Raw genomic sequence first — 25365 nt, 5'->3', positions numbered from 1 at the left:
ATCATTTCATCACATTTATTATATGTATTCCCAGGTTAAAGTTCCCCCATCTTCTAGTTCTAAGCCACCTTTGGATCTCCGAGCTTATCTGGAAGCCTCGGGTCACAGCGTAGAGACCTGCCCACAGGTGAGGGTCTCTGCCATGTGCTGCCGAGGGTACCTGGTGAAGATGGGAGGACGCATAAAGACCTGGAAGAAACGTTGGTTTGTATTTGACAGACAGAAGAGGCGTTTGGCATATTATTCAGGTATCTGTCTTTATCATTATTAAGATTATTTTATTAAGCCATATTAAATTCCACAATGTTGTATATAGGCAGGATATGTCCACTGGTATGTTGTGGGATCCTGTTATATATGTGTATTAAGTCCATCATATTCTTTTATCTTTCTGTACAGATAAAGAAGAACAGAAACTAAAAGGGGTGATATATTTCCAAGCTATTGAAGAAGTTTATTACGATCACTTGAGGAGCGCTTTCAAGGTAGACAATAATTACCAGAACTTTTAAAAAACTTTTTTTAAAGTTTTAAACGAATAGAGACATATATGTGATGATGGAAGTGTGCCAATGCATTTTAAGCTTTAAGGGTTTAGGGAGTTTCTTTGTGACATTGCAGGTGTATGTAGAAACGTAGCACAACTTTAACTGCGGGCCAAAATAGGCCAAAATAGGACATACCTGAGCTGCAAGGATTACGGCCTTATTATAGTTTTCTTCGACAGAGTGTGTTTTAAGTTAACAAATCTCTCAAATTGAAAATAAAACCCCACACATATATATATATATATATATATATATATATATATATATATATATATATATAGTTGCTCTAATATGTTCATTTATATTTTAAGTTTGTATGCATCATACCATATCTCTCACAATCGGTGGATTGTCATTTCAAACTTTGTCTACTGGGAAAGGATATGAACTTATGGAAATGCTTATTTTTAGAAACAAAACCTCTTATGTTGTTTACCTAAGAGAGAATAATTTGTGATGCTTTGTTTTTTCCAGAGCCCACATCCGAAACTGACATTTTGTTTGAAGACCTTTGAACGTCTGTTCTACATGGTTGCACCAACGCCAGAAGCCATGAGAATCTGGATGGATGTTATGGTAACAGCGGCTGAGGAAAACTCTCGATATTAATGGACAAATTCATTATGTAATTAGAGACAAGAGGGTGTTTTCAAGAAGAAGAGGAAATGAAAGGATGAAATCACTTAAGACAAGAAAGAATTGTGATTTCAAATAGTGATTACGTTCGTGATGGAGCAGATCGAGAAGAAAAGTTGTGCTCGAAGGACATTGATGCTACGTCATTATCAACAATATGTGATGATCTGTGAGATTTTGTAATTGCAAATATTTTTATATTTTTAGACACCGTCCACATTTACATCATATTCTCATTTTCTCGGTCTGGAATTTTTGTTTTAAAGAGGGTTAAATAATATACACTATTATACTACTTACAAGTGTAAAATGTCATTAAGATTATAAATCGCTTTGGACTGCTAATGCCAAAACCTACTTCTATGTGCAAATTGTGTACTCCACAAGGAACATGAATTGCGTTAATGGTGTACGACATGTACGTGTAGAAATCAATTACTGATGCCCGGATTGTAGAATACTATCTTTTAGTGGCCATAAATGTAGATAATGGTCATTGACATAGCTATTTGAACACTTGCAAAGGCCATGGATTTACAAGACTGTAATTAATAAAAGGATTTCAGCAAGGTACCGTGGCTGGGTGGACATGGCCACAGTCATTCTTCTTATTACATGATCAAGATATATCACGTGTGGATCACACTTTAATAACTATGCAGAGGTTGAATTTGGTTCTAATTTTTTTTTTTTAAATGTCTGGCAACCTGAAGATAAAAGGACATTCTAGACATATGTACCCAGTAATGGCACATGCCGGCAGTCGAGCAATAAACTTGGATCATAACTTCGGTGACCAGCAGTTTGGGAAATCCTGGGGTTATCAACGAGAGGTCAGACTGCTGATGTATTGAGAGAACGGCCATGATTTTTATCATATACAAATCCAATTATGTGCTTATTATTGGCCTGGACTCTTTACTGATGGAAGAAACGAATCTCTTGGAACCTATACGAAAGTTAAATATTATGTGCAATACTTTATTTTCTTTTTAATTTAACTTTTGACAGTGTGTTATGCCTGCAGGACTATTTAATGATTTACATAATGTTTTCTGTTACCTGTATGACTTGTTTTCAACCTCAAGTGTAATTTTAGGCCAACCTCTATGTGCTCTTATATAAAGGTGGGTGTATTCATCCTAACACATGCATCCTAAATAAATGTGCCTATGCGTTAGACAAAGCTTATGTGGATTGTTTTGTATTCTTACGGGGTTATATATTAAAGTGAGACTTGTCAGAAGTTATTAGTGAACTCAGAGGGGATTCCAAATTTTAGGGTAGACTAGTTGAGCTCGAATCATTCTCCAGTTCAATTATGTTTCAGTTCAGCTGCTTTGGCCTAGAATTTGAAATTCACTTTGCATGCCTGATTATTCCAGTTTATTGAATAACCCTGCTTGCATGACAAGGGACCTCAAACGATGCAGGATTCAGAACCCCTGCCTTAAACACTTAAAGTAAATATAGAATTTGTGCAGCCATTACTAAATTATTTTAAAGTGTAACCAGTTTTTGAATTTTATAAAAGTCAGACTATTTCCGATTTGGTTTACTAGTCTTGATGATGTTTATTTTTTTTGTTTATAGTCCTCATATTCCGAACAGTCTGTTTACATACCATTTGTATGTTGATCTCACAGCTTTATACACTGGTTATTGGGTTTGTTTAATATACCGTATTCTGTAAACTGGGTATTGTGTAGAATTATCAAAATAATGTCAATTTGTAGGCAGAGCTAGCAAATTATCTGTTTTGGGGAAAAAAAAAAAAATTAAATTCAGTTGCTTGGGCCTAAACTTTGCATTTGACAATTATCCATAATTTCAGTTTTAATAAATTTCGGTGAGTTCACTCGTAACCCGTTTCTGATTGAAAAGGTATGTGACACATTCTTTAAACCTACAATCTCCTGTGTCTTCATTCTTATACAATATGTCCGCTGCCTAAAATCCCCCTGCTCCGTCCAATAGATCCCAGGGTTAGAGTGTAAGGGTAGAAGCACGCCTCCCAGTTACCCTAGGGGTCAAGGATCCTGGTTAATTATCACAGAATCCTGGCACCGGTGGTCCACTAACTGAGCATCCTCGGGTGATGTAGTCTATGGGCAAAGTATCATGCTATCTGTGGTCCTCAAGGTCTGCATTGCTAACAGTTGCTTGTTTTTGGTAGAGAACATCGTTTGCAAAGAAGTGGTTGACTTGTGTTTTAGGAACAGATAAGAACCATTTTGTACATATTTTATGTTTATTTTATGTTGATTTATAAAAGTGTGTAAAATGTGTAATTTTTTTTGGGGGGGAGAGGATGTTTATCTGTATTGGTGGTGGGTGAAAATAATTTTGTATTTTATTTATTTAGTTTAAATAAATGTATTTGTTCTAATCTTAAATGTTTTCTTGTTTTGTTTTGCTTTCTCTGTTAACTACATGTAGAAGATGTAGATAATTAAGAAATTTAAAGGGTTACTCCAAGCACCACGACCACTTCACTGATTTGAAGTGGTTATGGTGCCTGGAGTCTGTATGTGCAATGTTTTGCTATGAGATTTGAACTCTGCTGCTTTAACTCCTTTGCTGCTGGGGGTCTGAGGCGCTTTTAGCCAATTTCAAGACAAGATTTCTAGGCTGGCTAATATCAATTATATGCCTAATGGACATCTGTCGTCAGCAAGAGTCTCAATAGCACGCTGATTTTCTGAAGGGGTTTCAGCTTGGAGTGGAAGAGATTTTGTGGAAAAGGTACATAGCAAACCTTTTTGTAATGTAAATTGTTGGTCATCTTCCAAACTGTGTAGCCTTTCTCTAATCCACGTTGGGTACCTACACCATCTTCACCACATTAATCCTCTTTTTAAGTCAGATTTAACATAATCAATTCAAATACTTTTATTGAAAACATAAATATATTAGAACTTTAAGCTGCTCTGCATTAAATGGGAAAAAAAATATTATTTATCCCGTAGAGACAAAATATATTACACTTTGCCATCATCCCAGTCTGGTGCCTCTAGGCCTGATGCCCAAGTTGATTGCCCTGTTTAGTTATGCACCACATGATTTACAATGTTCTCTGTAGGCAGTGTGAGGGGTGCAATGTGTTTTAATTCTGCAGTTCACTCTCTCTTACAAGCGTTTACATATTCTACATGCTGAGTTAACACATTTGGTTGGGTCCTGTGGTCTGTCACATGGTAGGAGAACAGGAAGCATTTGCAAACCAAAAAAAAAATTAACCCCGAGATTGCTAGAGCATTATGGAAGGGTTTACAGCTGCTCTCCAAGCTGAATAAAAAATACTAATGAAATCATTTATAAATGTCCTTCTCATCCAGTTTGACTTCAATACAAATATCTAGGTTATATGTCCTCAGAATTAGAGGGAGAGTCTAGACCCCTAAATCACATCAGCTTGGGGGCTAGCTGTCAGACAACCAGTCCTGTTACTTCCTGGTTATTTAACTCAGTGGAGATAAACTGGAGAGACTGCAATTGCCCAGAGCACCTGCCTTGCAAAGACTTCTCATGGAGCTGCATTTGGAAGTCTGTGATTGGACAGCCACAGAAAGACTGGGTGGGGTTAGAAAGGGAGGGTCTTGCAAAGGCTCCATAGAAAGGCTGCAGATTTTACAAGCTGGTTTTAGATATATCTCAAAGGGAAAAAAAGGCCTAACTAAATGCAAGCATTTTTTATATATCTGCTAAAAAAACGATTTTTGTTTTGCATTTGGGCAGTGCATTGTCCCTTTAACTAGCGTGACCGCAAATAATGGAATGACTGTGACTGATGTGGTCAAGACCTTCAAAGGATTTGAAGGAACTTGTAACTTCTCAGGACCGAACAAGTCTAGCCATGCCACGTGCGATCTCACAACAAGAGAACAAGTTCAATTTTATTCTGAAGGTGGCAAAACTGGCAAAGTGCCTCTGAAATGCACGCTCAGCTAAATGAAACCAGAAATGCAGGTGTTTCATCATCAGTAGTAAATACGAAGAAAAAAGGGGGGATGGAACAGCGTAAAAAAAATGGCCAAACGAGCCAGTTGTCTTAGCGCATCCTGTTCTCTCTTTTTGTTTCATCATCACTTATTTTAATTAAGGGTTCTGGTAGAAGGAGCGCCCTTGGTTCTGTCCTGTCTAGCTGTTTTTCTATTAAAGAAGAAAGGGCGGCTTTCACATTAATCTTGGCCCTACTATGAGAGGATAAATGGTAGCTTGCTAAGGGTTTAGTAGACAGAGCCCGATATGCGGTGGGAGGCTGAGTAGAAGCAACCGGCAAGGATGAAAACGAGACCTTTCAGGATACAGAAAGGTCAGGTTGGGCAGCACAGGTTCATAAATGGATAGCAGGCCAAGGGTCAGATAGCAGGAAGACCACACGTAATCAGCAGGAACAAAAAGGACAACGTGACTTAACCAGGAGAACAGTAACACTGAGCTGGGAGAGCAGTCTACTTTGGAAGCGAGAGGTGAGTGCGGGGCAGAACGGGGGCCTGACACAGCTTGAGATATCAAATTAAAGAATGTAAAAGAAATTTGGATCTGCAATGCATTTTATCTTGTGTAAAAACAAGAAGATGAGGCGCTCACTATATTTGTGTGAATAAAATAAAAGGGCAGCAGTAACCAATGCAAGGATTCCCAACCTTGTAACAAAATAGTGTGAATAAAAAAGGAGAGGGAACCGTGCCCTAAGCGATATAATAAGTACAAATGATATGCGTACACATATGTTGTGGTGATGGTCTCTATACAATTGACCTCAGAGTAAAACAAACATAAAGAGTAATAGTGCAGCACAGTAGGTATGGTAGATGTGTGAATGATATCTTAAGTGAATGCACACTAACATTTACCAGAGCTAATTTAGCTGTTTTTTCCCCGTATTGGCGTCTTATCAGTCTCCAGTAGATGATATGTGGAGGAAATAAAAAGAACCCAAATAGTGCAATATGTATTGATAAAAATATATAAAATAACAGTAAAAAATGGCTTACTCACATTTGCTAGAGCAAAACTTGATCTAGTCATTATGGCATAGGTGGTATAATCTCCACCAAGGAGATTTATATTCAGCATTTTATTTCTTTTGTTTATTAAATAGTATAATTTTAATACTTCTATCACTCTGGTCCTCAACTTCTTTACCTCCTGGTTGCCATCATACTCCTTGGTGGGGATTATACCACCTATGCCATACTGACAAGAGCAAGTTTTGCTCTAGCAAATGTGAGTAAGCCATTTTTTACTGTTATTTTATATATTTTTATCAATACATATTGGACTATTTGGGTTCTTTATATTTCCTCCACATATCATCTACTGGAGACTGATAAGACGCCAATATATATATCCTAAGACGGGGATTGTTCCGTCAACGGGAAAAAAAACAGCTGAGCTCTAAGTTAGCTCTGGTAAATGTTAGTGTGCATTCACTTTTTATTTCCTCCACATATCATCTACTGGAGACTGATAAGACGCCAATACGGGGAAAAAACAGCTAAATTAGCTCTGGTAAATGTTAGTGTGCATTCACTTAAGATATCATTCACACATCTACCATACCTACTGTGCTGCACTATTACTCTTTATGTTTGTTTTACTCTGAGGTCAATTGAATAGAGACCATCACCACAACATATGTGTACGTATATCATTTGTACATTTTATCTCGTGAGCCGTTATGATGGGAACTTATATCATTTGCATATCTGGCAGATCCCATCCCACAATGGCAGTCCAGAACAGAAATACCAGGTAGGTCTTCTCTGAATATGTGATGCTGAGAATGTTTCAGCCCACTTCATTGAGATGCAGCCAATAGATACGTCTAGATACAGGAAGGTAGAGTCCTAGTTACCCAGACTAAAGGAGATGACAGACATCCAAATAAGCCAAAACCGAATATACATGAACAAAGTCACAAATCAATATGATTAAAAAGCAGAGCAATCACAGGACAATTAAATGGTGAAGAAATTTGAAACTTTTATTCAGACTCAACAGTAACAGTTCAATTTTATTTACAGTATCTGTCAATCATCTATCTACTTATAACTACACCTGCATGTCTGTCCATTGATTAGCTTACCTATCTGTCTCTCCCAACATCACCTGTTTGCCTATCTGTCCATCTCCCATCATTCTTCAGATATATCCCATCTGTTTCAATATTTATTTGCTATGCAAGCAAATTCAAAGATGAAATGGCATTTGCATTGTTCTTTACTCACGTCAACAGAGAGGCAATTGTCTGATTTCAAAGAATGCACAAGGAACCAATCAATATAATAAGGTACAGTATACATGGACGCTACACATTTTTCGTTTGAGTCGCTAAATCTAGCAGCTTCTTGCTGCCTTGGCATCCTTTTCCCTGGAGAATCCTGATCTAATTTTAGTAGGATCTCAACTTAGTGTTGCTACAAATGAATCTACATGGGAAATGTATAACTTCATATAGCTTAAATAACAGGCTTCTGCATGGTTTGACCTATTTAAATTACACTCCAAGCACCATAACCACTACATTGCACCAGTTTAGACTAAGAGCTTCAGGCTTTCTGTTGGTATTAGTGGAGGGAAATACGGAGCCCAGTGGACCCCAGGTAATAAGTCATTCCTACAGCGACTACTTACAGTTGCGGAACACTAGGGCACTTGTGACACCATAACCACTACAATGCGCTTTAAGTTTGCTCATGTTTGATTCAGGTGTGCATTTGTTTATTAGTGTAAAATTCCAAAGCAAAATTCTTTCACATAACAATTGTCACCTCTGGGATACGCTCAATAAATTGCAGTTTAATTTACTGATGATACTTTATAGAGTCACTCTACAGTCCCCATCTAAATATGTGTTATATTGTATTCTCTTCAGAGAGATTTGAATAAGTTAAATGCTACTTAAAGGAATACTAGCTACTACTTTCTCAATGAAGAGGTCTGTGTGCTGTGGTCCTGTCCCCTTAATCTTGTAGTGTAAAACGGCAACGTTTTCAAGTAAGACCCGGTCACGTGACGCGGCGGCCACTTGAGAAAAGTAACGATTCAATGATTTGCTATGAAAAAGATGGAACGCTCTATAAACAGCACTGGAGACCTAATGGACATCATGGAGGAGGCCATGGGGTTTAAGGTTCTAAGTTTTGGTTGTGAAGTTTGAAAAATATTTTTTTTGTTTCAATATTAGGCATAATAGATGGACCATCAAATATATGCTGAAGCATTAACAATTTAAAAATTTAAATAATGTAATTCCAAACAATACAAATTTTTCTTTGGTTTAGCATTTACAGAAATAGTTGAAGATGTTAAACTATTCAAATAGTATATAGTATCACTTATTTTGCAATGTCTATAATAGCATACAAGGAGAATATTTGACAGTAGATGCATATAACAGAAATACATAAAATTAACTAATACTATGCATACAAATAATTTGTAAGAAATCTGGTGACTTTTTATGGGAAATAAGCATCACATGTTAAAAGCATGTCTGTATGCGAGCATAATGCCTCTGCAGTAAGTACAGTTGCCATAATAACGCCAGTCAGCAGTGCTATACATTTTAACCCAGTGCAGCTGCCTTGCTAACATCAGTCATCTGCACTATGCATGGTATTCCAGGGTGAAAATATACCCTTCTGAATGGTCAGAACCTTCTCTCCCTCACCCCCCTCCCCAAGTTGCTAAAATGCAGGTCGTTATATTTTGAGCATTTTGAGCTTCGATATAACATTTGGGGATTACACAGCAGATTTTTTATAATCATTCAGCTGAATGCAAAGATACTGAGTATTGACCAAGCAAGCAAAGATTTTTTTTTTTTCATGCTGAGTGAATAGCAACACTGGAGCAAAGGAAAAGATAAGTTATTTTCATCAAGATTTTGGTTTAGATCATAAAGCAATAAAAACAAAATACAGATTGAAAAGGGAACAACTTTATGGGAACATTAAATTATAGAGGAAAGTTTAGAAATGCTTAAATATTTATTTTTGTCATTACTTTTATTCTGGTTTCTGTACTTGGTACAAAAATTGCGTCTGTCTGCCGAAACAAAAAAATATTTATATATTGTTTAAGTAGTCATTGACTAAATCAAATCTTAAAAGATCAATATTTTCCATATGCCTTAAAGCAAAATGTCCTATCCTCATAAAAAGTACATGGGCTAGACAAAACATCAGAATTTGAACAGAACTAAGTTTAAGAAGACAAGCCAAAGAGAGATTTGTGATTGGGAAGCTTTGCTTGGTTGTTGATCATCTTCATGTTTAATGGCGGCTTTTAAAGACGTAGTGTCTGAGCCCACCGTAATGTTAGCTTCTTTGAGTGTCTGAGTGGTTCCATTTGCGTGTGGTTGTTCCTTCGTGGGTCTCCCCCAGGTAGGTATGGCAGGAGTAGTTGGTGGCTCATTAGAAGGAGGTATCAGTACCAGAGGTGGCAGTTCCACATACTGGGTCATGTTTGAGAGGTCCTTGTTGCAAATGTTTCCTATACAGCACGCACCTTTAATCTCAAACGTTGAAGAACCAAATTTTAGAGTTCGCATGGCACAGGTATGTCTTTCAGAGCAGCTCTTGATGGGTATAACAGCTGAGGTATTTCCTAAAAACAATGAGATACATTAATTAATCTCCAAAGAATAGCAGGATGATTGTCTCAACGTTAATTTCTCAGCAGGTGTCCAGGTCAAGGTGTGGCAACTACTTCTACTGAAAAGTGAAACTTTATCATTTGTAGCAACATTAGCGGAAGTGAATGATCAACTTATTTTTTCATTATTATTATTCATATTTGAAGTATTTTCTTTAGTAACTCCGTAACAGAGATTTATCCCACCCACTCCTAGCACCTTGTTAGCATCTTACAGAGTGCTGTATTGGTTATGGTACCAGGAGTGCACTGATGCAGCCCTCTCCTCCCATACAAGTAGTCAAGCTACTTGAGAACTGCTTGATTTCTTGCCTAGGGTCCCCGGGAGCAGCTCCCCATCTCCACTACAATCTTCAGAGCTCCAGAAACTCCCTGTCTGAGTTATGCATGACAGTGCAATACTTAGCTCGTTGGCTGACGCTCTTAGCCAACGAGCTAGTGCTTGGCTCAGCAGAGACCCTAAACTCTTGCCACTGACTGCAGAAAAAAGGCAGGAAGCGGCACCCCAATAAGAAGTCAAGGTAAAAACAAACCAAACTTTATCAGGACTATTAACTAAAGTGTGAACTGCCAGGAATTAAAGGTTAATTCATATTTTAAGCCACATTAGATAAATGATAACATGAGCTGACTTACATTGGACTAAAATGTCAAGTTCACTTCCAGTTCAATTTGAATTTCCAACCATTTACACTTTATTAAATAACACTGTACATGTGGTTGGGATCTATCAACAGATTTCTGCCAGTTGTGTATAAACTGGTTTAAAAGTAAATATGTTATTTTTTTTTAAATTTATTCACCTCTTTGCCAATCTGCATATTTTAGATATAAAACAAATTAGATTTAATATAATGCTGGGAAACAATAACATTGTATTCTTGATTTGGAATTCTTCGATATAGCTCGGAGTGAGGAAAGCAATATTTACCTTGTGTCACTGTGACGTTGCCATCGAAGCAGTGACGAAGTGGCTGGAAGCATTGTTTGACAGGGGCATTGGACGACGTACATTGATCTGGAGTTTTTCCAATACAGCTGTAACATTCCATTTCGTTAAGCTGACGACCTGTATTTTCTGAAACAGAATAATAACATTAAATATATCAGAGAAGTAACAATGCAAATTCTGTACTCCCTTGGTAAGCTGGTACCAATAGATCTGAAGTTTATGGATTACCTTATTGATTACCCTGTATTCCAACTAATTATGAGAGAAAGAGATTAGTGGATGACCTACTCCTAGTTCACAATGGGTTTATTTTTGTTTATTTTTGTTTAGGCTCATTGTGACTTTAGAATTAAATCCCTAAAACAGTAGGAAGTGGGCTGTGATGGGCAATTATCATTGAGTTGAGTCATTGAGTCAGGGGTGGGTTGGAAGAGCGTGCTTTGTATAACCAATAATGAACTAGAAAATCGTATTATTTCTTTAATAACGTCAAGGAACTACACTTCCTCAAAGATTTTGGTGAAGTAAGGAATTATGACTCATAGCACACATTAACTAATTTAATCATCTATCTTCTCTCAGTTTTTAAATCCTTTCTTAAAACCAATTTGTCTCTAACCTCAACCCCTGTAACTTTGGGGTTGTATATTTGGACATAACTTCCTGTTCCTCACCGAAGGAGCTCTTGATATACACTATATGGACAAAGTTATTGGGATATCTAATTATTGAATGCAGGTTTCAATCAGACTTATTGCCATAGGTTTATAAAATCAAGCACCTAGCCATGCAGGCTGCAATAACAAACATTTGAGAAAGAAATGGGTCGTTCTGAAGAGCAGTGAATTCATTCGTGGTACTGTGATAGGATGCCAGCTTGTGAAATTTCATCCCTGCTAGATATTCCATGGACAAATGTAAGTGGTATTATTGGAAAGTGGAAGCATTTAGGAAAAGCAGCAACTCAGCCACAAAGTAGAAGATCTTGTAAAGTCACAGATCGGGATCACCAAGTGCTGAGGTGCATAAATGTCGCCAACACTCTGCTGATTCCATAGCTGAAGATTTACAAACTTCCACTAGCATTAATATCAGCACACAAACTGTGTGATGGGAGTTCAGAAGCTTCATGGAATGGGTTTCTGTAGCCAAGCACTTGCATGCCAGCTTCACATCACCGAGTACAATGCCAAGTGTCGGGTTGAGTGGTGTAAAGCACTCTGCTACAGGACTATGGAGCAATGGAAATGTATTCTGTGGAGTGATGAATCCCACTTCTCTGTTTAGCAGTCTGATGGGCCAGTTTGAGTTGACTGGATGCCAAGAGAACGTTACCTGCCTGACTGCATTGTACCAACTGTAAAGACTGGTTGAGGAGGGATAAGGGTAGGAGGCTGTTTTTGAGGGGTTTGGCTAGGCCCCTTACTTACAATGCTGTGGGGACAGTTTTGGGAAAGCCTTTTCTATTCCAGCATGACTGTGCCCCAGTGCACACAAACAAGGTCCATAAAGACATGGTTTGGTGTGGAAGAACTTGACTGGCCCTGACAGAGCCCTGGCCTCAACCCCATCGAAAACCATTGGGATGAACTGGAATGGAGACTGCAAGCCATGCCTTCTCATCCAACATCAGTGCCTGATCTCACAAATACTCTGCTGCAGGGGTCGGGAAACTTCGGCCCTCCAGATGTTTTGGACTACATCTCCCATAATGCTCTTACAGCCATAACGCTGGCAAAGCATCAAGGGAGATGTAGTCCAAAACATCTGAAGAGCCGAAGTTTCCCCACCCCTGCTGTACTGGATGAATGGGCAAAGATTCGCACAGGCGCACTCCAAAATCTTGTGGAAAGTCTTACCAGAAGAGTGGAAGCTGCTATAGCTTCAAATTTAGAATGCAATATCATAAAAGTCCCTGCTAGGGTAATGGCCAGGTGTCCCAGTACTTTAGTCCATAGAGTATATTTGTATCTAATACCTGTTTAGTATGAGTAGAGTTTGCAAACTCTTAGCTTTTTTGGCAACATATTCAGGGTTATTCACTAAAGTTAGAATCCAAAGTGAATTTCAATATTAGACCAACGTAGCCAAACATGAAAGAAAGCTGACTTCAGCTATTTTGGCCTTAGAATTGAAATTCCATGAGTTTATGGATGTGTTATTACCAGGGGGTAATAGAAGATAGGTCTTCGCGTGCAGTTCCGTGTTGCAGAGGCTGGTGTTACACTGTATCAACATTATGTACATTATCACTCCATGGAAGTACTCGGCTTTATCTACTCTTCCTGGTAAGCCGGTTCCACAACCTTTCTGTAGCATCGTGGACTGGTCGTGACCTGTTGGAAAAGGGAAAGTTTGGAAAATAGTGTCAAACAGCATCTAAAGCCCATCTCTTATGGTTTCTTCTTTTTTTACTATAATTAAATTATTTAACAAACTCTGGCTATATGTTGTTGGGTTTTTCTTTACACTTAATGGGACACTCTAGGCATACCCACTTAAGCTCATTGTAAATGACTATTACAATTATAAAAGGTAATTCCTTGTTAAGCCCTTTTTTATATCAAAATAACAGGATGTTTTTAATACCTCTGCAATGGCCGTCAAGGGACAAGTACACCTGGTCCATCAAGCCAAACCACTTAGGTAAATTCTACATTAACAATAGCAAGGTGGATTGCTCTTATTTAAATGTGCATAGGGATTTTGATAGTGCACAGATACGGTACTTTTTTTTGTTGTGGCTTTTTTTCATATTTATTTTGGCTGATGAATACTCTAGCCACTGTTGCCAAAGAGTTGTTGGAGTTTGAGAGCAGGGCTTAAAGAGACACACCACACATCCTAAAACACTTTAGCCTTGCTCCACCTCCCCGACTGTCAGTCAGGTAAACAGTCCTGTTACTTTATGGTTGTTTAGCTCAGTGGAGCTAAACTCAAAAGGCAACAATCGCCCAGAACAAAAGAATTCTCATGGAGCTGCATTGGGAAGCCTGTGATTGGAGAGCCACAAAAGTCTGGGCGGAGCTAGAAGGGGAAGGCTAGCCAAGGCTGTAGACAAGAGAGCTGCAGCTTTTGCAAACTGTTTTTACATATACACCAGCGAAAAAAACCGAACGATTTTCTGAATGAAGCATGTTTTCCTGCAGTATGGTGTTTCGAAGAGTAATTTAGCTTACCCCATGACTCCATATTATTTGGCAATGTTTATTCTTTACATAATGCCTAAAATACTTTTAAGCTATTATACAACTACTCAATGAAATGGTCTGGATGCAGTTGTCCTGTCAATTTAACCAATCAAGGTAAAACATTGCTGTATTTCAGATATTGACACACCTCCAGGGGCTTTTGCACTTAAAGACACTAGAGGCGGTTTCACTGGACGGACCAAGAAAAACTTGGTCACAAGCGGAAGCCCTCACAATAGGAAAGCATTCTTTGGCGAGCATGTCCATCAGGTGCCCAGTTCTCCTCTACGAGAAGCATTGTATTGCCCTTTTATGTATTGATGCACTGGCTGGTGATCTATAAAGATATACCACAGACTTTTTAAAAAATTTTCTCACTGTAAGTGCCAAATCACGAGGTTCACACTCCATTAACGTGAAGGTGTCATTGTTCACCTCCTTCACCCCACCCCACACATACTTGTTTCCAAAGCCGTGACAGTCTCGATGCACACATTCTGGTCTGGTCTGCAGAGGACCTTTGCAACGTTTTCGTCTGAGCAGTTTCCATTACCCATACCCTGGCAGGAATAGCATTCCAAAGACTCAACAACGCACGTCCCTACAAAAAAAAGTAAAAGTAGACTTCAAGGATCTTCCAGACATCACCCACATTTTCATATAATCATAGAACACATAGACTACACAGTAATTAACTATACAGAGACCCAGAAGGTCTTGTTATATATATTGTTTGATTTTAATTTCTTTATTTTTCTACACAAGCCTGACAAATTTCTGCACTCTGGTATACTTGTGATAGGTCAATTGGATGGTGAGCCTTCCGCCTACTTAAAAAAAAAAACAACAAGTTTTGATTGATACTTTAGTACAGGTTACTTTAAATAATGGTAAAGACACCCTGTATTAGTCTTAAAGATATTTGGGTTTTTATTTCCTGTCTTGATGATGTGATTGAAAGAAATATACATGTGCGTGGCGTGCTGCCTACACTCCCAACAGACCAACCACTGTCCGTTCAATGTTCAGGGCACCAAGGAGCTCACACTGGAGGGATGGCAATCAATCAGCGTTATCATCGTTATAAATGAAATATTTTTAAACTAAAGTCCACTAAATGGACGTTAAGTTTTCAAACTAGCTCTTTATCTCAAAACTACTCTAGTTTTTCACGATAAATACAATAATCATAACGTTTTATCAGTGTGAAAGTCAACGTAAATATGGTCCACGAAGTCTTGACTTCGACCCAGCTCTCAGATCGGATACATGTGATGTCGCGACTTGAATAGAGACAAATTAAAAAGTGGTAATAGTTAAAAAAAAATTAAATAATAATATATAAATTAACTATAAAAATTAGTGGGTGTTTTTACCCTACAAACTGGTACAATGGCCATTTACGTGAGCGCAAAATAAATTTAACCAGGGATCGTTTGGTTTCTTGACTATACAGCATGAGATAGCTTTCCCTATTTTCTCATACCCCTTATGTGGTGGAGACTGAGGAGGGGATAATATATCAAGGGGCATGGGAATCGATCCCCCCAATCTAACATACTGCTTACTACTTTATGTTTATAACAGGGTAGACCTGTGCAATTGTCCCTCTATTAAAGTATAAATCAGAGGGGGCAATTAATGTGCAACAATTCCCCCCTTAATAAATATTTCAGAAGGGTGCTTAGCTTCACTGGTGCCAAATTAATCTCTATATTATCAAGGAGATGGCACTATAGGGCAAATGGCAAATCCGCCAATTATTACTATGCCATTGGCATATTCAGTCTCCATGGTTTAAATATCAATATATAAGTATTTTTCATTTACTAAACGGTGATGTCTATGTGTCCTCAACTATTGCCAGTGAAATAGTCATCATCACGTAAAAAATAACCTTCACAATCCTAAAGCACTTTTTTTTGTAATATTAAAACACAGCCTTAGCTCTAATGGGTCCATTATTTTTAATGCAATCATCACATGGTGGTCCCTATAGATCTAATGGCAGTTCTGAACATCCTGTTTATTTTTATGTTCTACACCAAGCATGTCAAACTCGCGGCCCACAATAAATATCTTTGCAGCCCAGCGAGCCGCGAGTAGATGGAGTGTAACAGGGAGCCCAAATGATGGGCAGCTTCCCACCTAGGTGCGTCCCCAGGACAGTGCTTACTGTTAAGGCAGAGTTGGCACCTGCTCTCCCCACTTTGCAGGTGCCTACCGCCCTGTGGACCCCTGCAACCGGTTGCCCGCCACCATGATCAGGGACCCATCGGGTGGTCCATGCTGTTAGGGCCACCCGATGGCAAAGTATTACCAGGGGGCCCGGTCAGCGGCGCAGTGCTTTAATAGCATGACCGGGCCCCCTGTGATGATGTCAGACTGAGCTGGGAGAAAATGACTGCCCCAGTCACTCCTCCCAGCTTACACAGAGCGCCGCAAGGGAGGAAGGAGAGAAGGGAGTCAGAGTGGGAACTTTTTAAACAGGGGGCCAGTTCACTGTTCCTCAGACACTGTTGGGGGCCGGACAAGAAACAATATGAACGAATTTATATGCACACTGCACACACACGCATAAGGACATAAATACACACACACACACACACATACTGACATACATACATAAACAGACAGACACAAACATATACATACATTTTGAAATACATAGAGATACATACACACAGACAGACAAACATGCATACATACACATACTGACTTACACACACAGACATACATACTTACATACATACAGACACACAGGGCCGCCATCAGAAATTTTGGGGCCCCTAACACAGCTCAAGGTCTGGGCCCCCCTTCAAGCCCGCCCACAGGGCCCGCCTCCAAATCCCGCCCACAGGAATACACACACACTAACATATACAAATACTGAAACAGACATACACACATGCATAGGGAGATACTGACACACACACACACAGACACACACACATATACATGCAGACATACACACATACATACACTGGCACACTGGCATACACACATACATACACTGGCATACACACATACATACACTGGCACACACACATACATACACTGGCACACACACATACATACACTGGCATACATACATACATACGCTGGCATACATACATACATACACTGGCATACACACATACATACACTGGCATACGCAGATACCTACACTGGCACACTGACATACACACATACATACACTGGCACACATACACTGGCATTCACTGACACACATACACTGGCACACTGGCATACATACATACACTGGCATACACACATACATACACTGGCACACTGGCATACATACACTGGCATACACACATACATACACTGGCACACTGGCATACATACACTGGCACACTGGCATACATACACTGGCATACATACACTGGCACACTGGCATACATACACTGGCATACATACACACATACATACACTGGCACACTGGCACACTGGCATACACACATACATACACTGTCACACTGGCATACATACACTGGCATACACACATACATACACTGGCACACTGGCATACATACACTGGTATACATACATACATACACTGGCATACACACATACATACACTGGCATACACAGATACATACACTGGCACACTGGCATACATACACTGGCATACACTGGCATACACACATACATACACTGGCATTCACTGGCACACTGGCATACATACACTGGCAAACTGGCATACATACACTGGCATACACACTGGCATACATACACTGGCATACACACATATATACACTGGCACACTGGCATACATACACACACCTCATTTTCAGCCACCCTCCTCTCTTCCTTACCATTTCGTCGCAGGAGGGTGGCTGGGGATGATGTGCGTCGGCTTCCTCTCCTTGCGGCCTTTCTCTTCTCCTTCCCCCGCACGGAGTAAACAGGGAGGAAGTGACCGGACGTCACTCCCTCCCAGCAGCACTTGCTTTCCGGCTGCATTTTCTTTTTAAAGGGGCCCGGTCGCGCTATTATAGTGCTGACCGGGCCCCTGAAGATAATAGGGCCCATTGGGTGGCCCTAAATGCTTGGGCCACCTGATGGGCCCCATCAGCGTATGGGCCCCGGTGCAGATGCACCAGCGGCAGTTAAGCTAATACACGTGGGGCCCGGGCGGCCGGTCCCCCCAGGGCCGCCGAGCCCGTGACAATTGTCACGGTTGTCATGCCCTGATGGCGGCCCTGCAGACACATACATACACACATACACACTGACATACTGACATACTGACATACTGACACACATATATACATACATACACACACACACACACATACATACATACATACACACACATACATATATACATACTGACATACATACATACATACACACACATACATACATACTGACATACTGACACACATACATACATACACACACATACATACTGACACACACACATACATACATACACACACATACATACACACACATACATACATACATACTAACATACATACATACTAACATACAGCTAATTTTGCTTACCTTTGTTTGCAGGTGGAAGGCTGTGGATGATGGGAGTCAGCGTGGCTCCCACGGCCTGGCTTTCTTCCCTCCCGCGTGGCATGGAGGGGAGGGAGCTAGGAGGAAGAGGCCGTCACAGTACTTTGAGGCTGAGATTTTTTTAAAGGGGCCCGGTCGCACTATTGCACGTCCGCAGCGCTGATTGGGCCCCTGAAGATATAGGCCCCATTGGGGTGCCCTAAGTGCGTGGGCCACCCGATAGGCCCCAACAGCATGCAGGCCACGTGGGGCCCGGGACAACCGTCATGGCGGCCCTGTATGTGTGTGTGTCTCTGTATGTATTGTGTGTGTGCCTCTCTATGTATGTGTGTGTCTCTGTATGTATGTGTGTATGTCTCTGTATGTGTGTCTTTGTATGTATGTATGTCTCTGTATGTGTGTGTCTGTGTTTGTGTGTTTGTATGTATGTATGTGTGTCTCTGTGTGTGTGTCTGCATGTGTATCTGTATGTCTGCGTATCTGTATATCTGTGTATGCCCTGTGTATCTGAATGTGTGTCACTGTTTGTATCTGTATGAGTGTCATTCTGTGTATTTGAATGTGTGTCCTTAAGTGTGTGTGTATCTGCATGTGTTTCTGCATGTGTACATATGTATCTTTGTGTTAGTTTGTGTGTCTGCATTTGCATGTGTGTCAGTGGGTGTATGTGTGCCTGTGTATCAGCATGTGTGTCCGTGTATTTATATTTATGTGTTATTTGGTGTGTATCTGCATGTATGTCAGTGTGTGTTTGTTTGTATATCTGCATGTGTGTCAGTGTATGCATGGGTGTCTCTGTGTAACTGTCACCCCACCACATACACTGTCACCCGCCTTTACTCTGCCACACTCACAATAACTCCACCAATCCTGTCACTCAACCATGCCATACTCATCTCCCATCGCTCTGTCATATTCACCCCATTACACTCCCCTTCTCTCGCACTGTCCCACTCACCCCCGAGTCCTGTCACACTCTTTCTCCATCACTCTGTCACCCTCGCCCCCTTTCACCCTGCCACACTCATCCCCTTTCACCCTGCCACACTTACCCTATCTCATTAACTGCTCCAATTCTGTCATACTCAACCCCCCAACCATGCCACACTAACCCTGTGGTGTGAATGAGACACATGGAGAGGTTAAGGGGCTAGGGGGGTGAGACATACGAGTGGGCCCAGGGCAATTTTCATGCTGGGGACCCATGGTTTCTAGTTACGCCTCTGGCCACATTCAATTCGGATGTGACGTCAACGTGCTCCACCTTCATAGGGTTTCAAGGAGTTGCGCGAGGATCCACTTTGGCACAGGGTGTGGACGACGCTATTGTAAGTATACCAGAGTCCGGACTCCGGAGTCATATACTGGCAGCGGCAATGTGAGTGGAGTCTGCTTGTTGGCTAATATTGTTTTTATTTATTTTTCAAACAGGGGCAGGGGTTTAATAGAGGGGCCTGCTGGGATTTAGTAGAGGGGGGGCTGGGATTTAGTATAGTTGGAGGACTGGGATTTAGTAGAAGAGTGGCTGGGATTTAGTACAGGGGGCACTGGGATTGTGTAGAAGGGGGCTGGGGTTTAGTAGAGGGGAACTGAGGTTTAGTAGAGGGGGGCTGGGGTTTAGTAGTGGAGGGTGCTAGGGTTTAGTAGAGGGGGTGCTAGGGTTTAGTAGAGGGGGGCTTGGGTTTAGTAGAGGAGGGTGCTAGGGTTTAGTAGAGGGGGGCTTGGGTTTAGTAGAGGGGTGCTGGGGTTTAGTAGAGGAGGGTGCTAGGATTTAGTAGAGGGGGGGCTGGGGTTTAGTAGAGGAGGGTGCTAGGGTTTAGTAGAGGGGGGCTGGGGTTTAGTAGAAGAGGGGCTGGGATTTAGTACAGGGGCACTGTGATTTTGTAGAAGGGGGGCTGGGATTTAGTAGAGGGGAACTGAGGTCTAGTAGAGGGGGGCTGGGGCTTAGTAGTGGAGGGTTCTAGGGTTTAGTAGAGGGGGCAGGGTTTAGTAGAGGAGGGTACTAGGGTTTAGTAGTGGGGGGGCTGGGGTTTAGTAGGGGGGGGGCTGGGGTTTAGGAGAGCAGGGTGCTAGGGTTTAGTAGAAGTGGATGCTGTATTTTATTTTTTTATTCTTTACTTTTCAAATCAAACCTAAATTTCTATGAAAATTTCATTTTTCTTTTTTCGGCCCACATTAACATAAACCTTGTTTATTTGGCCCGTGCTAGCCTTTGAGTTTGAAATGCTTGCTCTACATGGTCCACTTGCCATTGTTATATAAATGGGACTTGTATTCCTATATTCAAGTGTTGGTTTATTTCTTATTTCAAATTAATGGAGAGTTCCCAGAGGTTTATTGTTCAGCATTGTCCTTAGACTTCACCAGAAATTAACCATCTTGTAGACTTGTATGGAGCAGGGGTTTCTGGGAACGTACAGGGTTGGATGTACAATGTTTTGTGTTGTTACTATCTTGCCAAAACCCAGACAGTTGGGAGATTTCATTTTGATACTGAATTTGATACTGGACTCTAAGAAGTAAAGTCTATAAAAAATATAGTACTCCTAGCATTCTTTGCATCATGTGGCCTGTTTTTCTGCAGTTCCTGTTGGGTTAAATTGTGTAAAGAATGTGGAAGGAACAGGCTACTATTTTGTGATCCGTCGTATGAACCGTATCATGAACGAACGTGGTTCTCTGAATGTGAGTTCTATGAAGGAAGAGTTCCTCATTTTATGGAATGCAAGGCAGGCTATGAAATCTATCTGCTTCAAAAAAAAAAAAAAAATGTTTCCTTGCAGACAACTCAATCCTTTAAGTCTCAGGGGTTTATTTACCAAATACCAAATTGTATTTAATTGACAAAATTGCTAATTTAGGCAAACATGCGGATTTTGGCAATATTGCAACTACAATTAGTTGTTGAGTGAATTAAACCCTCGGTTTGCATCAATATGACATCATAACGCTATCATGGTCTATGCCTGCAAATAGTTTGGATGTTTAAAAGCCGGGGCTGGATTTGGTACATCCAGGCCCAGATTTTAAAAATCCAGATGCCAATTTCAGCTGTTGGGTAGCCTTTGGTCCGGCCAAAGTCCAGGTCAAATTCAGGCTCCTTCGGAAGCCTTGTCTGCAAAATCTGGAACTTGTTAAATGGTGTGAACAATGTCTGGCTAATGATGTCACGGAGTAACTCTGAATACTGAATGTGAATACATGACGGTATTGGCAGGTAGCAGCAGCATTGGTTCTGCTGATGATTGCAAACTACTTTTCCCATAATGCACAGCCACTCTTCTGACGCATTAGTAGTCATCACTGCCCCGGGTCAAAACCTTAAAATTCCAGTTCTTTGGAAGACGTGTAGTAAAAGTCGCCATCTTGAAGCCAAGTGTTATCCGACTGCCCTATTTTTAAAGCAAAAATTAACTAAAACCACATCTAGCCACATATTTTGTTGGACGTGAAATATATTAAGATGCACGTCGTATCAAAGACTACCTTCATTCTAAAAAAAATAAATAAAGTAATACTCCATAAATTACCGTGTCTTATTTTATCACTCTAATGCATACTTATACAATTATTTACATATTATTCGCAAATTAAATCCCCCCACTAAATAGTGAGTTGTGGTGGGTTGTAACAAATAAAACAGTCAGTTTGGAGAAAACACATAGCCTGATCTGGAGAACATTCTATTGTGACTCTTTTAGGTTAGTTTTTTTAAGCAAACTTATTTTTAGGTTACTAGAACTCAATATTTCTTAAATGACCCTGAAAAAAACACGTGCATGGGGTTTACGTACTGGTAAAAGAGAAAAATGTACACCAGATAACTGAGATGGTAGGATAGTGGAGTTGTAGAATTGGTCCAAGGCAACTATTTAAAAAAAATATTCCCTACGTCTCAGAGCCTTCTTGGCATTAATGATTCATGATTTTGGATTCAATAGTTCTCTAGGTAAACTGCACCACTATGTTCTTTTCGACTGTGGGTTTTACTAAACACTAACTTTTTGTGAATTGAAAACCAACTTAAATAGCCGATTATGGACATTTTCTCCAACTGTAGATCGAATCAGCGTGGCAATTTTATTTTTGCAAAGTAGTTTCCAATTCACTGCTATTCATTTAAACATGACCCTACTCCCCTCCGATTATGCAAAGCTTGTTTTGTTGCAGATACTTGTTGTCTAGTGGAGAAGAATATTTTGGTGAATTAAAACCCTTAATAATAGAAAATAATAATTTATAACAGGCTGTGAAAATAAAGAATTCCTCACCTTGCATTAGGACTGCACAAATAATGGACAATAATGAATATTTCCAGTACAACTTGTATTCCATCCTCAGACAGTCTCGTTTCAGGATGCCAGGAGAATAATTCAAGTCTTATCCCTGTGAGCTTCAAGGTGTGATCTGCTGGTCCTGTCTTGTTGATCATCAGCTTCGATGAAATTCAGGGTGGTGCCACAAACTTCACAAGAGCGGTTCACACCAAAATCTGCCCCGCAGCATCCTTTCCTCTTCCAGAGGTTCAACCCACAGACATAGGACTCTTACTTTTAACCATTTAATTGTCCTTTCCCCATAGTTTTAGAACTGATCAATTTCCTCGAAGATCTCCAAGAAAGGACACCATAATTTTTTTTCTCACAATAATATAATACATAGTTACATAGGCAGGGCCAGCCCAAAACATTGTGCTGTCTGAGTACACGGATTAAATGCTGCCCCCTCACAAAAATACGTCCACATTTATTATGTTATGCAGTGTGTGTAGTGTTTTTGTAAGGGATACAGTGTGTGTATTGCATTCAGTGTGTGTATTGAATGCATAGTTAGTGTGTATAGTCTATACAGAGTGTGTGTTTGTGTGGTGGATGTAGTGCCTGTGCTGTAATGCATAAAGAGTGTGTAGTAAATGCATTGTATGTGTGTACGTATAATGAATGCAGTGTGTGTGTATAGTGTATGCAGTGTGTGTGTGTATAGTGTATGCAGTGTGTGTAGTCTCTGTGTTTTTGTAGGGGATACAGTGTGTTTATTGCATTCAGTGTGTGTATTGAATGCATAGTTAGTGTGTATAGTCTATACAGAGTGTGGGTTTGTGTGGTGGATGTAGTGCCTGTGCTGTAGTGCATAAAGAGTGTGTAGTAAATGCATTGTATGTGTGTACGTATAATGCATGCAGTGTGTGTGTGTGTAGTGTATGCAGTGTGTGTGTGTGTGTATAGTGTATGCAGTGTGTGTAGTGTATGCATTGTCTGTGTTTGTGTAGAGGATGAATTGTGTGTAGTGGATGCATTGTGTATATAGTGTATGCATAGTGTGTGTTTGTGTAGTGGATGCAGAATCTGTGTAGTGGATGCAGAGTATGTGTAGTGGATTCAGTGTGCATAGTGAATGCAGTATCTGTGTAGTGGATGCAGTGTCTGTGTAGTTGATGCAGTGTCTGTGAAGTGATTGCAGGGTGTTTGTGGTGGATGCAGTGTCTGTGTTTGTACAATGGACAGAGTGTCTGTGTAGTTAGTGCAGTGTCTGTGTTTGTGTAATGGATACAGTGTGTGCAGTGGATGCAGAGTATGTGTTTGTGTAGTGGATGCAGTGTGTATAGTGGATGCTTTGTCTTTGTTTGTGTAATGGATGCAGTGTCTGTGTTTGTGAAGTTGATGCAGTGTGTAGTGCATTGAGGTGTTTGTGTGGTGGATGCAGTGTCTGTGTTTGTGTAGTGGATGCATTGTGTTGTGGATGGAGTGTCCGTGTAGTGGATGCAGTGTGTAGTGGATGGGGTGTTTGTGTAGTGGATGCAGTGTATAGTGGATATAGTATTTGTGTGGTGGATGCAGTGTCTGTGTTTGTGTAGTGGGTGCAGTGTGTAGTGGATGGAGTTTCTGTGTAGTGGATGGAGTTTCTGTGTAGTGGAGTGCAGTGTGTAGTGGATGGAGTGTCTGTGTAGTGGATGCAGTGTGCTTGTGGGGTTGAATAAGCACTGTTAGGGGTAAGCAGTTTTAAATTCATTTTATAATTATGTTTATTTAGAGGGAGGGGGACACTAATTCCCTCTTGGTTTGGTGGTACAGAAGGTTTATTGTGAAGAGGGGGCTCAGGGTTCTCATCTTCCACCTCTAGCAGCAGCAGGTCCTCTCCTCTGTTGCGGGCTGACATGGCAACACTCTCCCAGAGCATGCCTGCTGCTGGAGGTGGAAGATGGAACTCCTGGGCCCCCTCTTTATTGTGCAAGCCAACAGAGGCCACTATATATACCGGTAGTATAAGTACATATATTTACCGATAAGCAGCCCAGACCCCGTACCGTACAGCACACTAGTTAAAGTGTACAGGGGTGGCAAAATGTCGCCTGGGGCTGGACCAATGCACGGGCCCGCAATGTACAGAGCTTGAAAAGAGAAATACGTCCATCAAGTTCAGCCTCACATTTGTTTTAACTGATACTCTAATAGAAGGCAAAAAATAAAGGTCTGAAGCCCTACTTTTATTTACGCCTATTTGTTGTTTTACATTTTTAAAATTCTTTACTGTTTTGAAAATATTACTGCATCAATACAATGTTTATTTATTACTTTATGGGCCTTTCTTCCACGTGGAATTATGGAGAGTTTCATTGTCGAGTTGTGCACTGTGATTGATTAAAGGCCCGCTTGGGATAAACTAACACAGGCTATATTCTGGAGCTGTGATAAAAAAAGACAAGCATCGTACACATTTCTGATATAAAACCCCATTAAATAAAATAATATGTGCATTTGGTAAAACAATAACATAAAAACAAAAAACGAAAACAAAACAAAAAAAAACACAGACTTAGAAGCATTTTATTAGCTTCAAA

The 25365-nt window shown here is 40.3% G+C and overlaps 2 protein-coding genes across 3 annotated transcripts in view; one reads left to right on the top strand and one right to left on the bottom strand.

The window, feature by feature from the left end:
• The window catches only part of PHLDB3 (pleckstrin homology like domain family B member 3), a 48370-nt gene extending 44946 nt beyond the window's left edge, over window positions 1-3424 (top strand). For both annotated transcript variants that reach the window (XM_063436881.1, XM_063436880.1), the window contains exons 13-15: window positions 35-248; window positions 400-485; window positions 1023-3424. In XM_063436881.1, the coding sequence (XP_063292951.1) occupies window positions 35-248; window positions 400-485; window positions 1023-1157 (435 nt within the window). In that variant the 3' untranslated portion in view covers window positions 1158-3424. The remainder of the gene's footprint in view (window positions 1-34; window positions 249-399; window positions 486-1022) is intronic.
• A 5931-nt stretch (window positions 3425-9355) lies between these two features.
• LYPD3 (LY6/PLAUR domain containing 3) lies at window positions 9356-14585 on the bottom strand. Its single transcript, XM_063435832.1, has 4 exons — window positions 14455-14585; window positions 12969-13139; window positions 10783-10929; window positions 9356-9803 (listed from the first exon to the last, which is right to left on the bottom strand). Exons 1-4 carry the CDS (start codon window positions 14549-14551, stop codon window positions 9379-9381), a joined length of 840 nt encoding a protein of 279 aa, XP_063291902.1. The 5' UTR covers window positions 14552-14585; the 3' UTR covers window positions 9356-9378.
• Between the last annotated feature and the right edge of the window lie 10780 nt (window positions 14586-25365).

Source organism: Pelobates fuscus, chromosome 11 (assembly GCF_036172605.1).
Source record: "Pelobates fuscus isolate aPelFus1 chromosome 11, aPelFus1.pri, whole genome shotgun sequence".
NCBI classification, from domain to species: Eukaryota; Metazoa; Chordata; class Amphibia; order Anura; family Pelobatidae; genus Pelobates; species Pelobates fuscus.
Note: the sequence above shows the minus strand (reverse complement) of the source record. Positions and strands in the feature narration are given on the sequence as shown.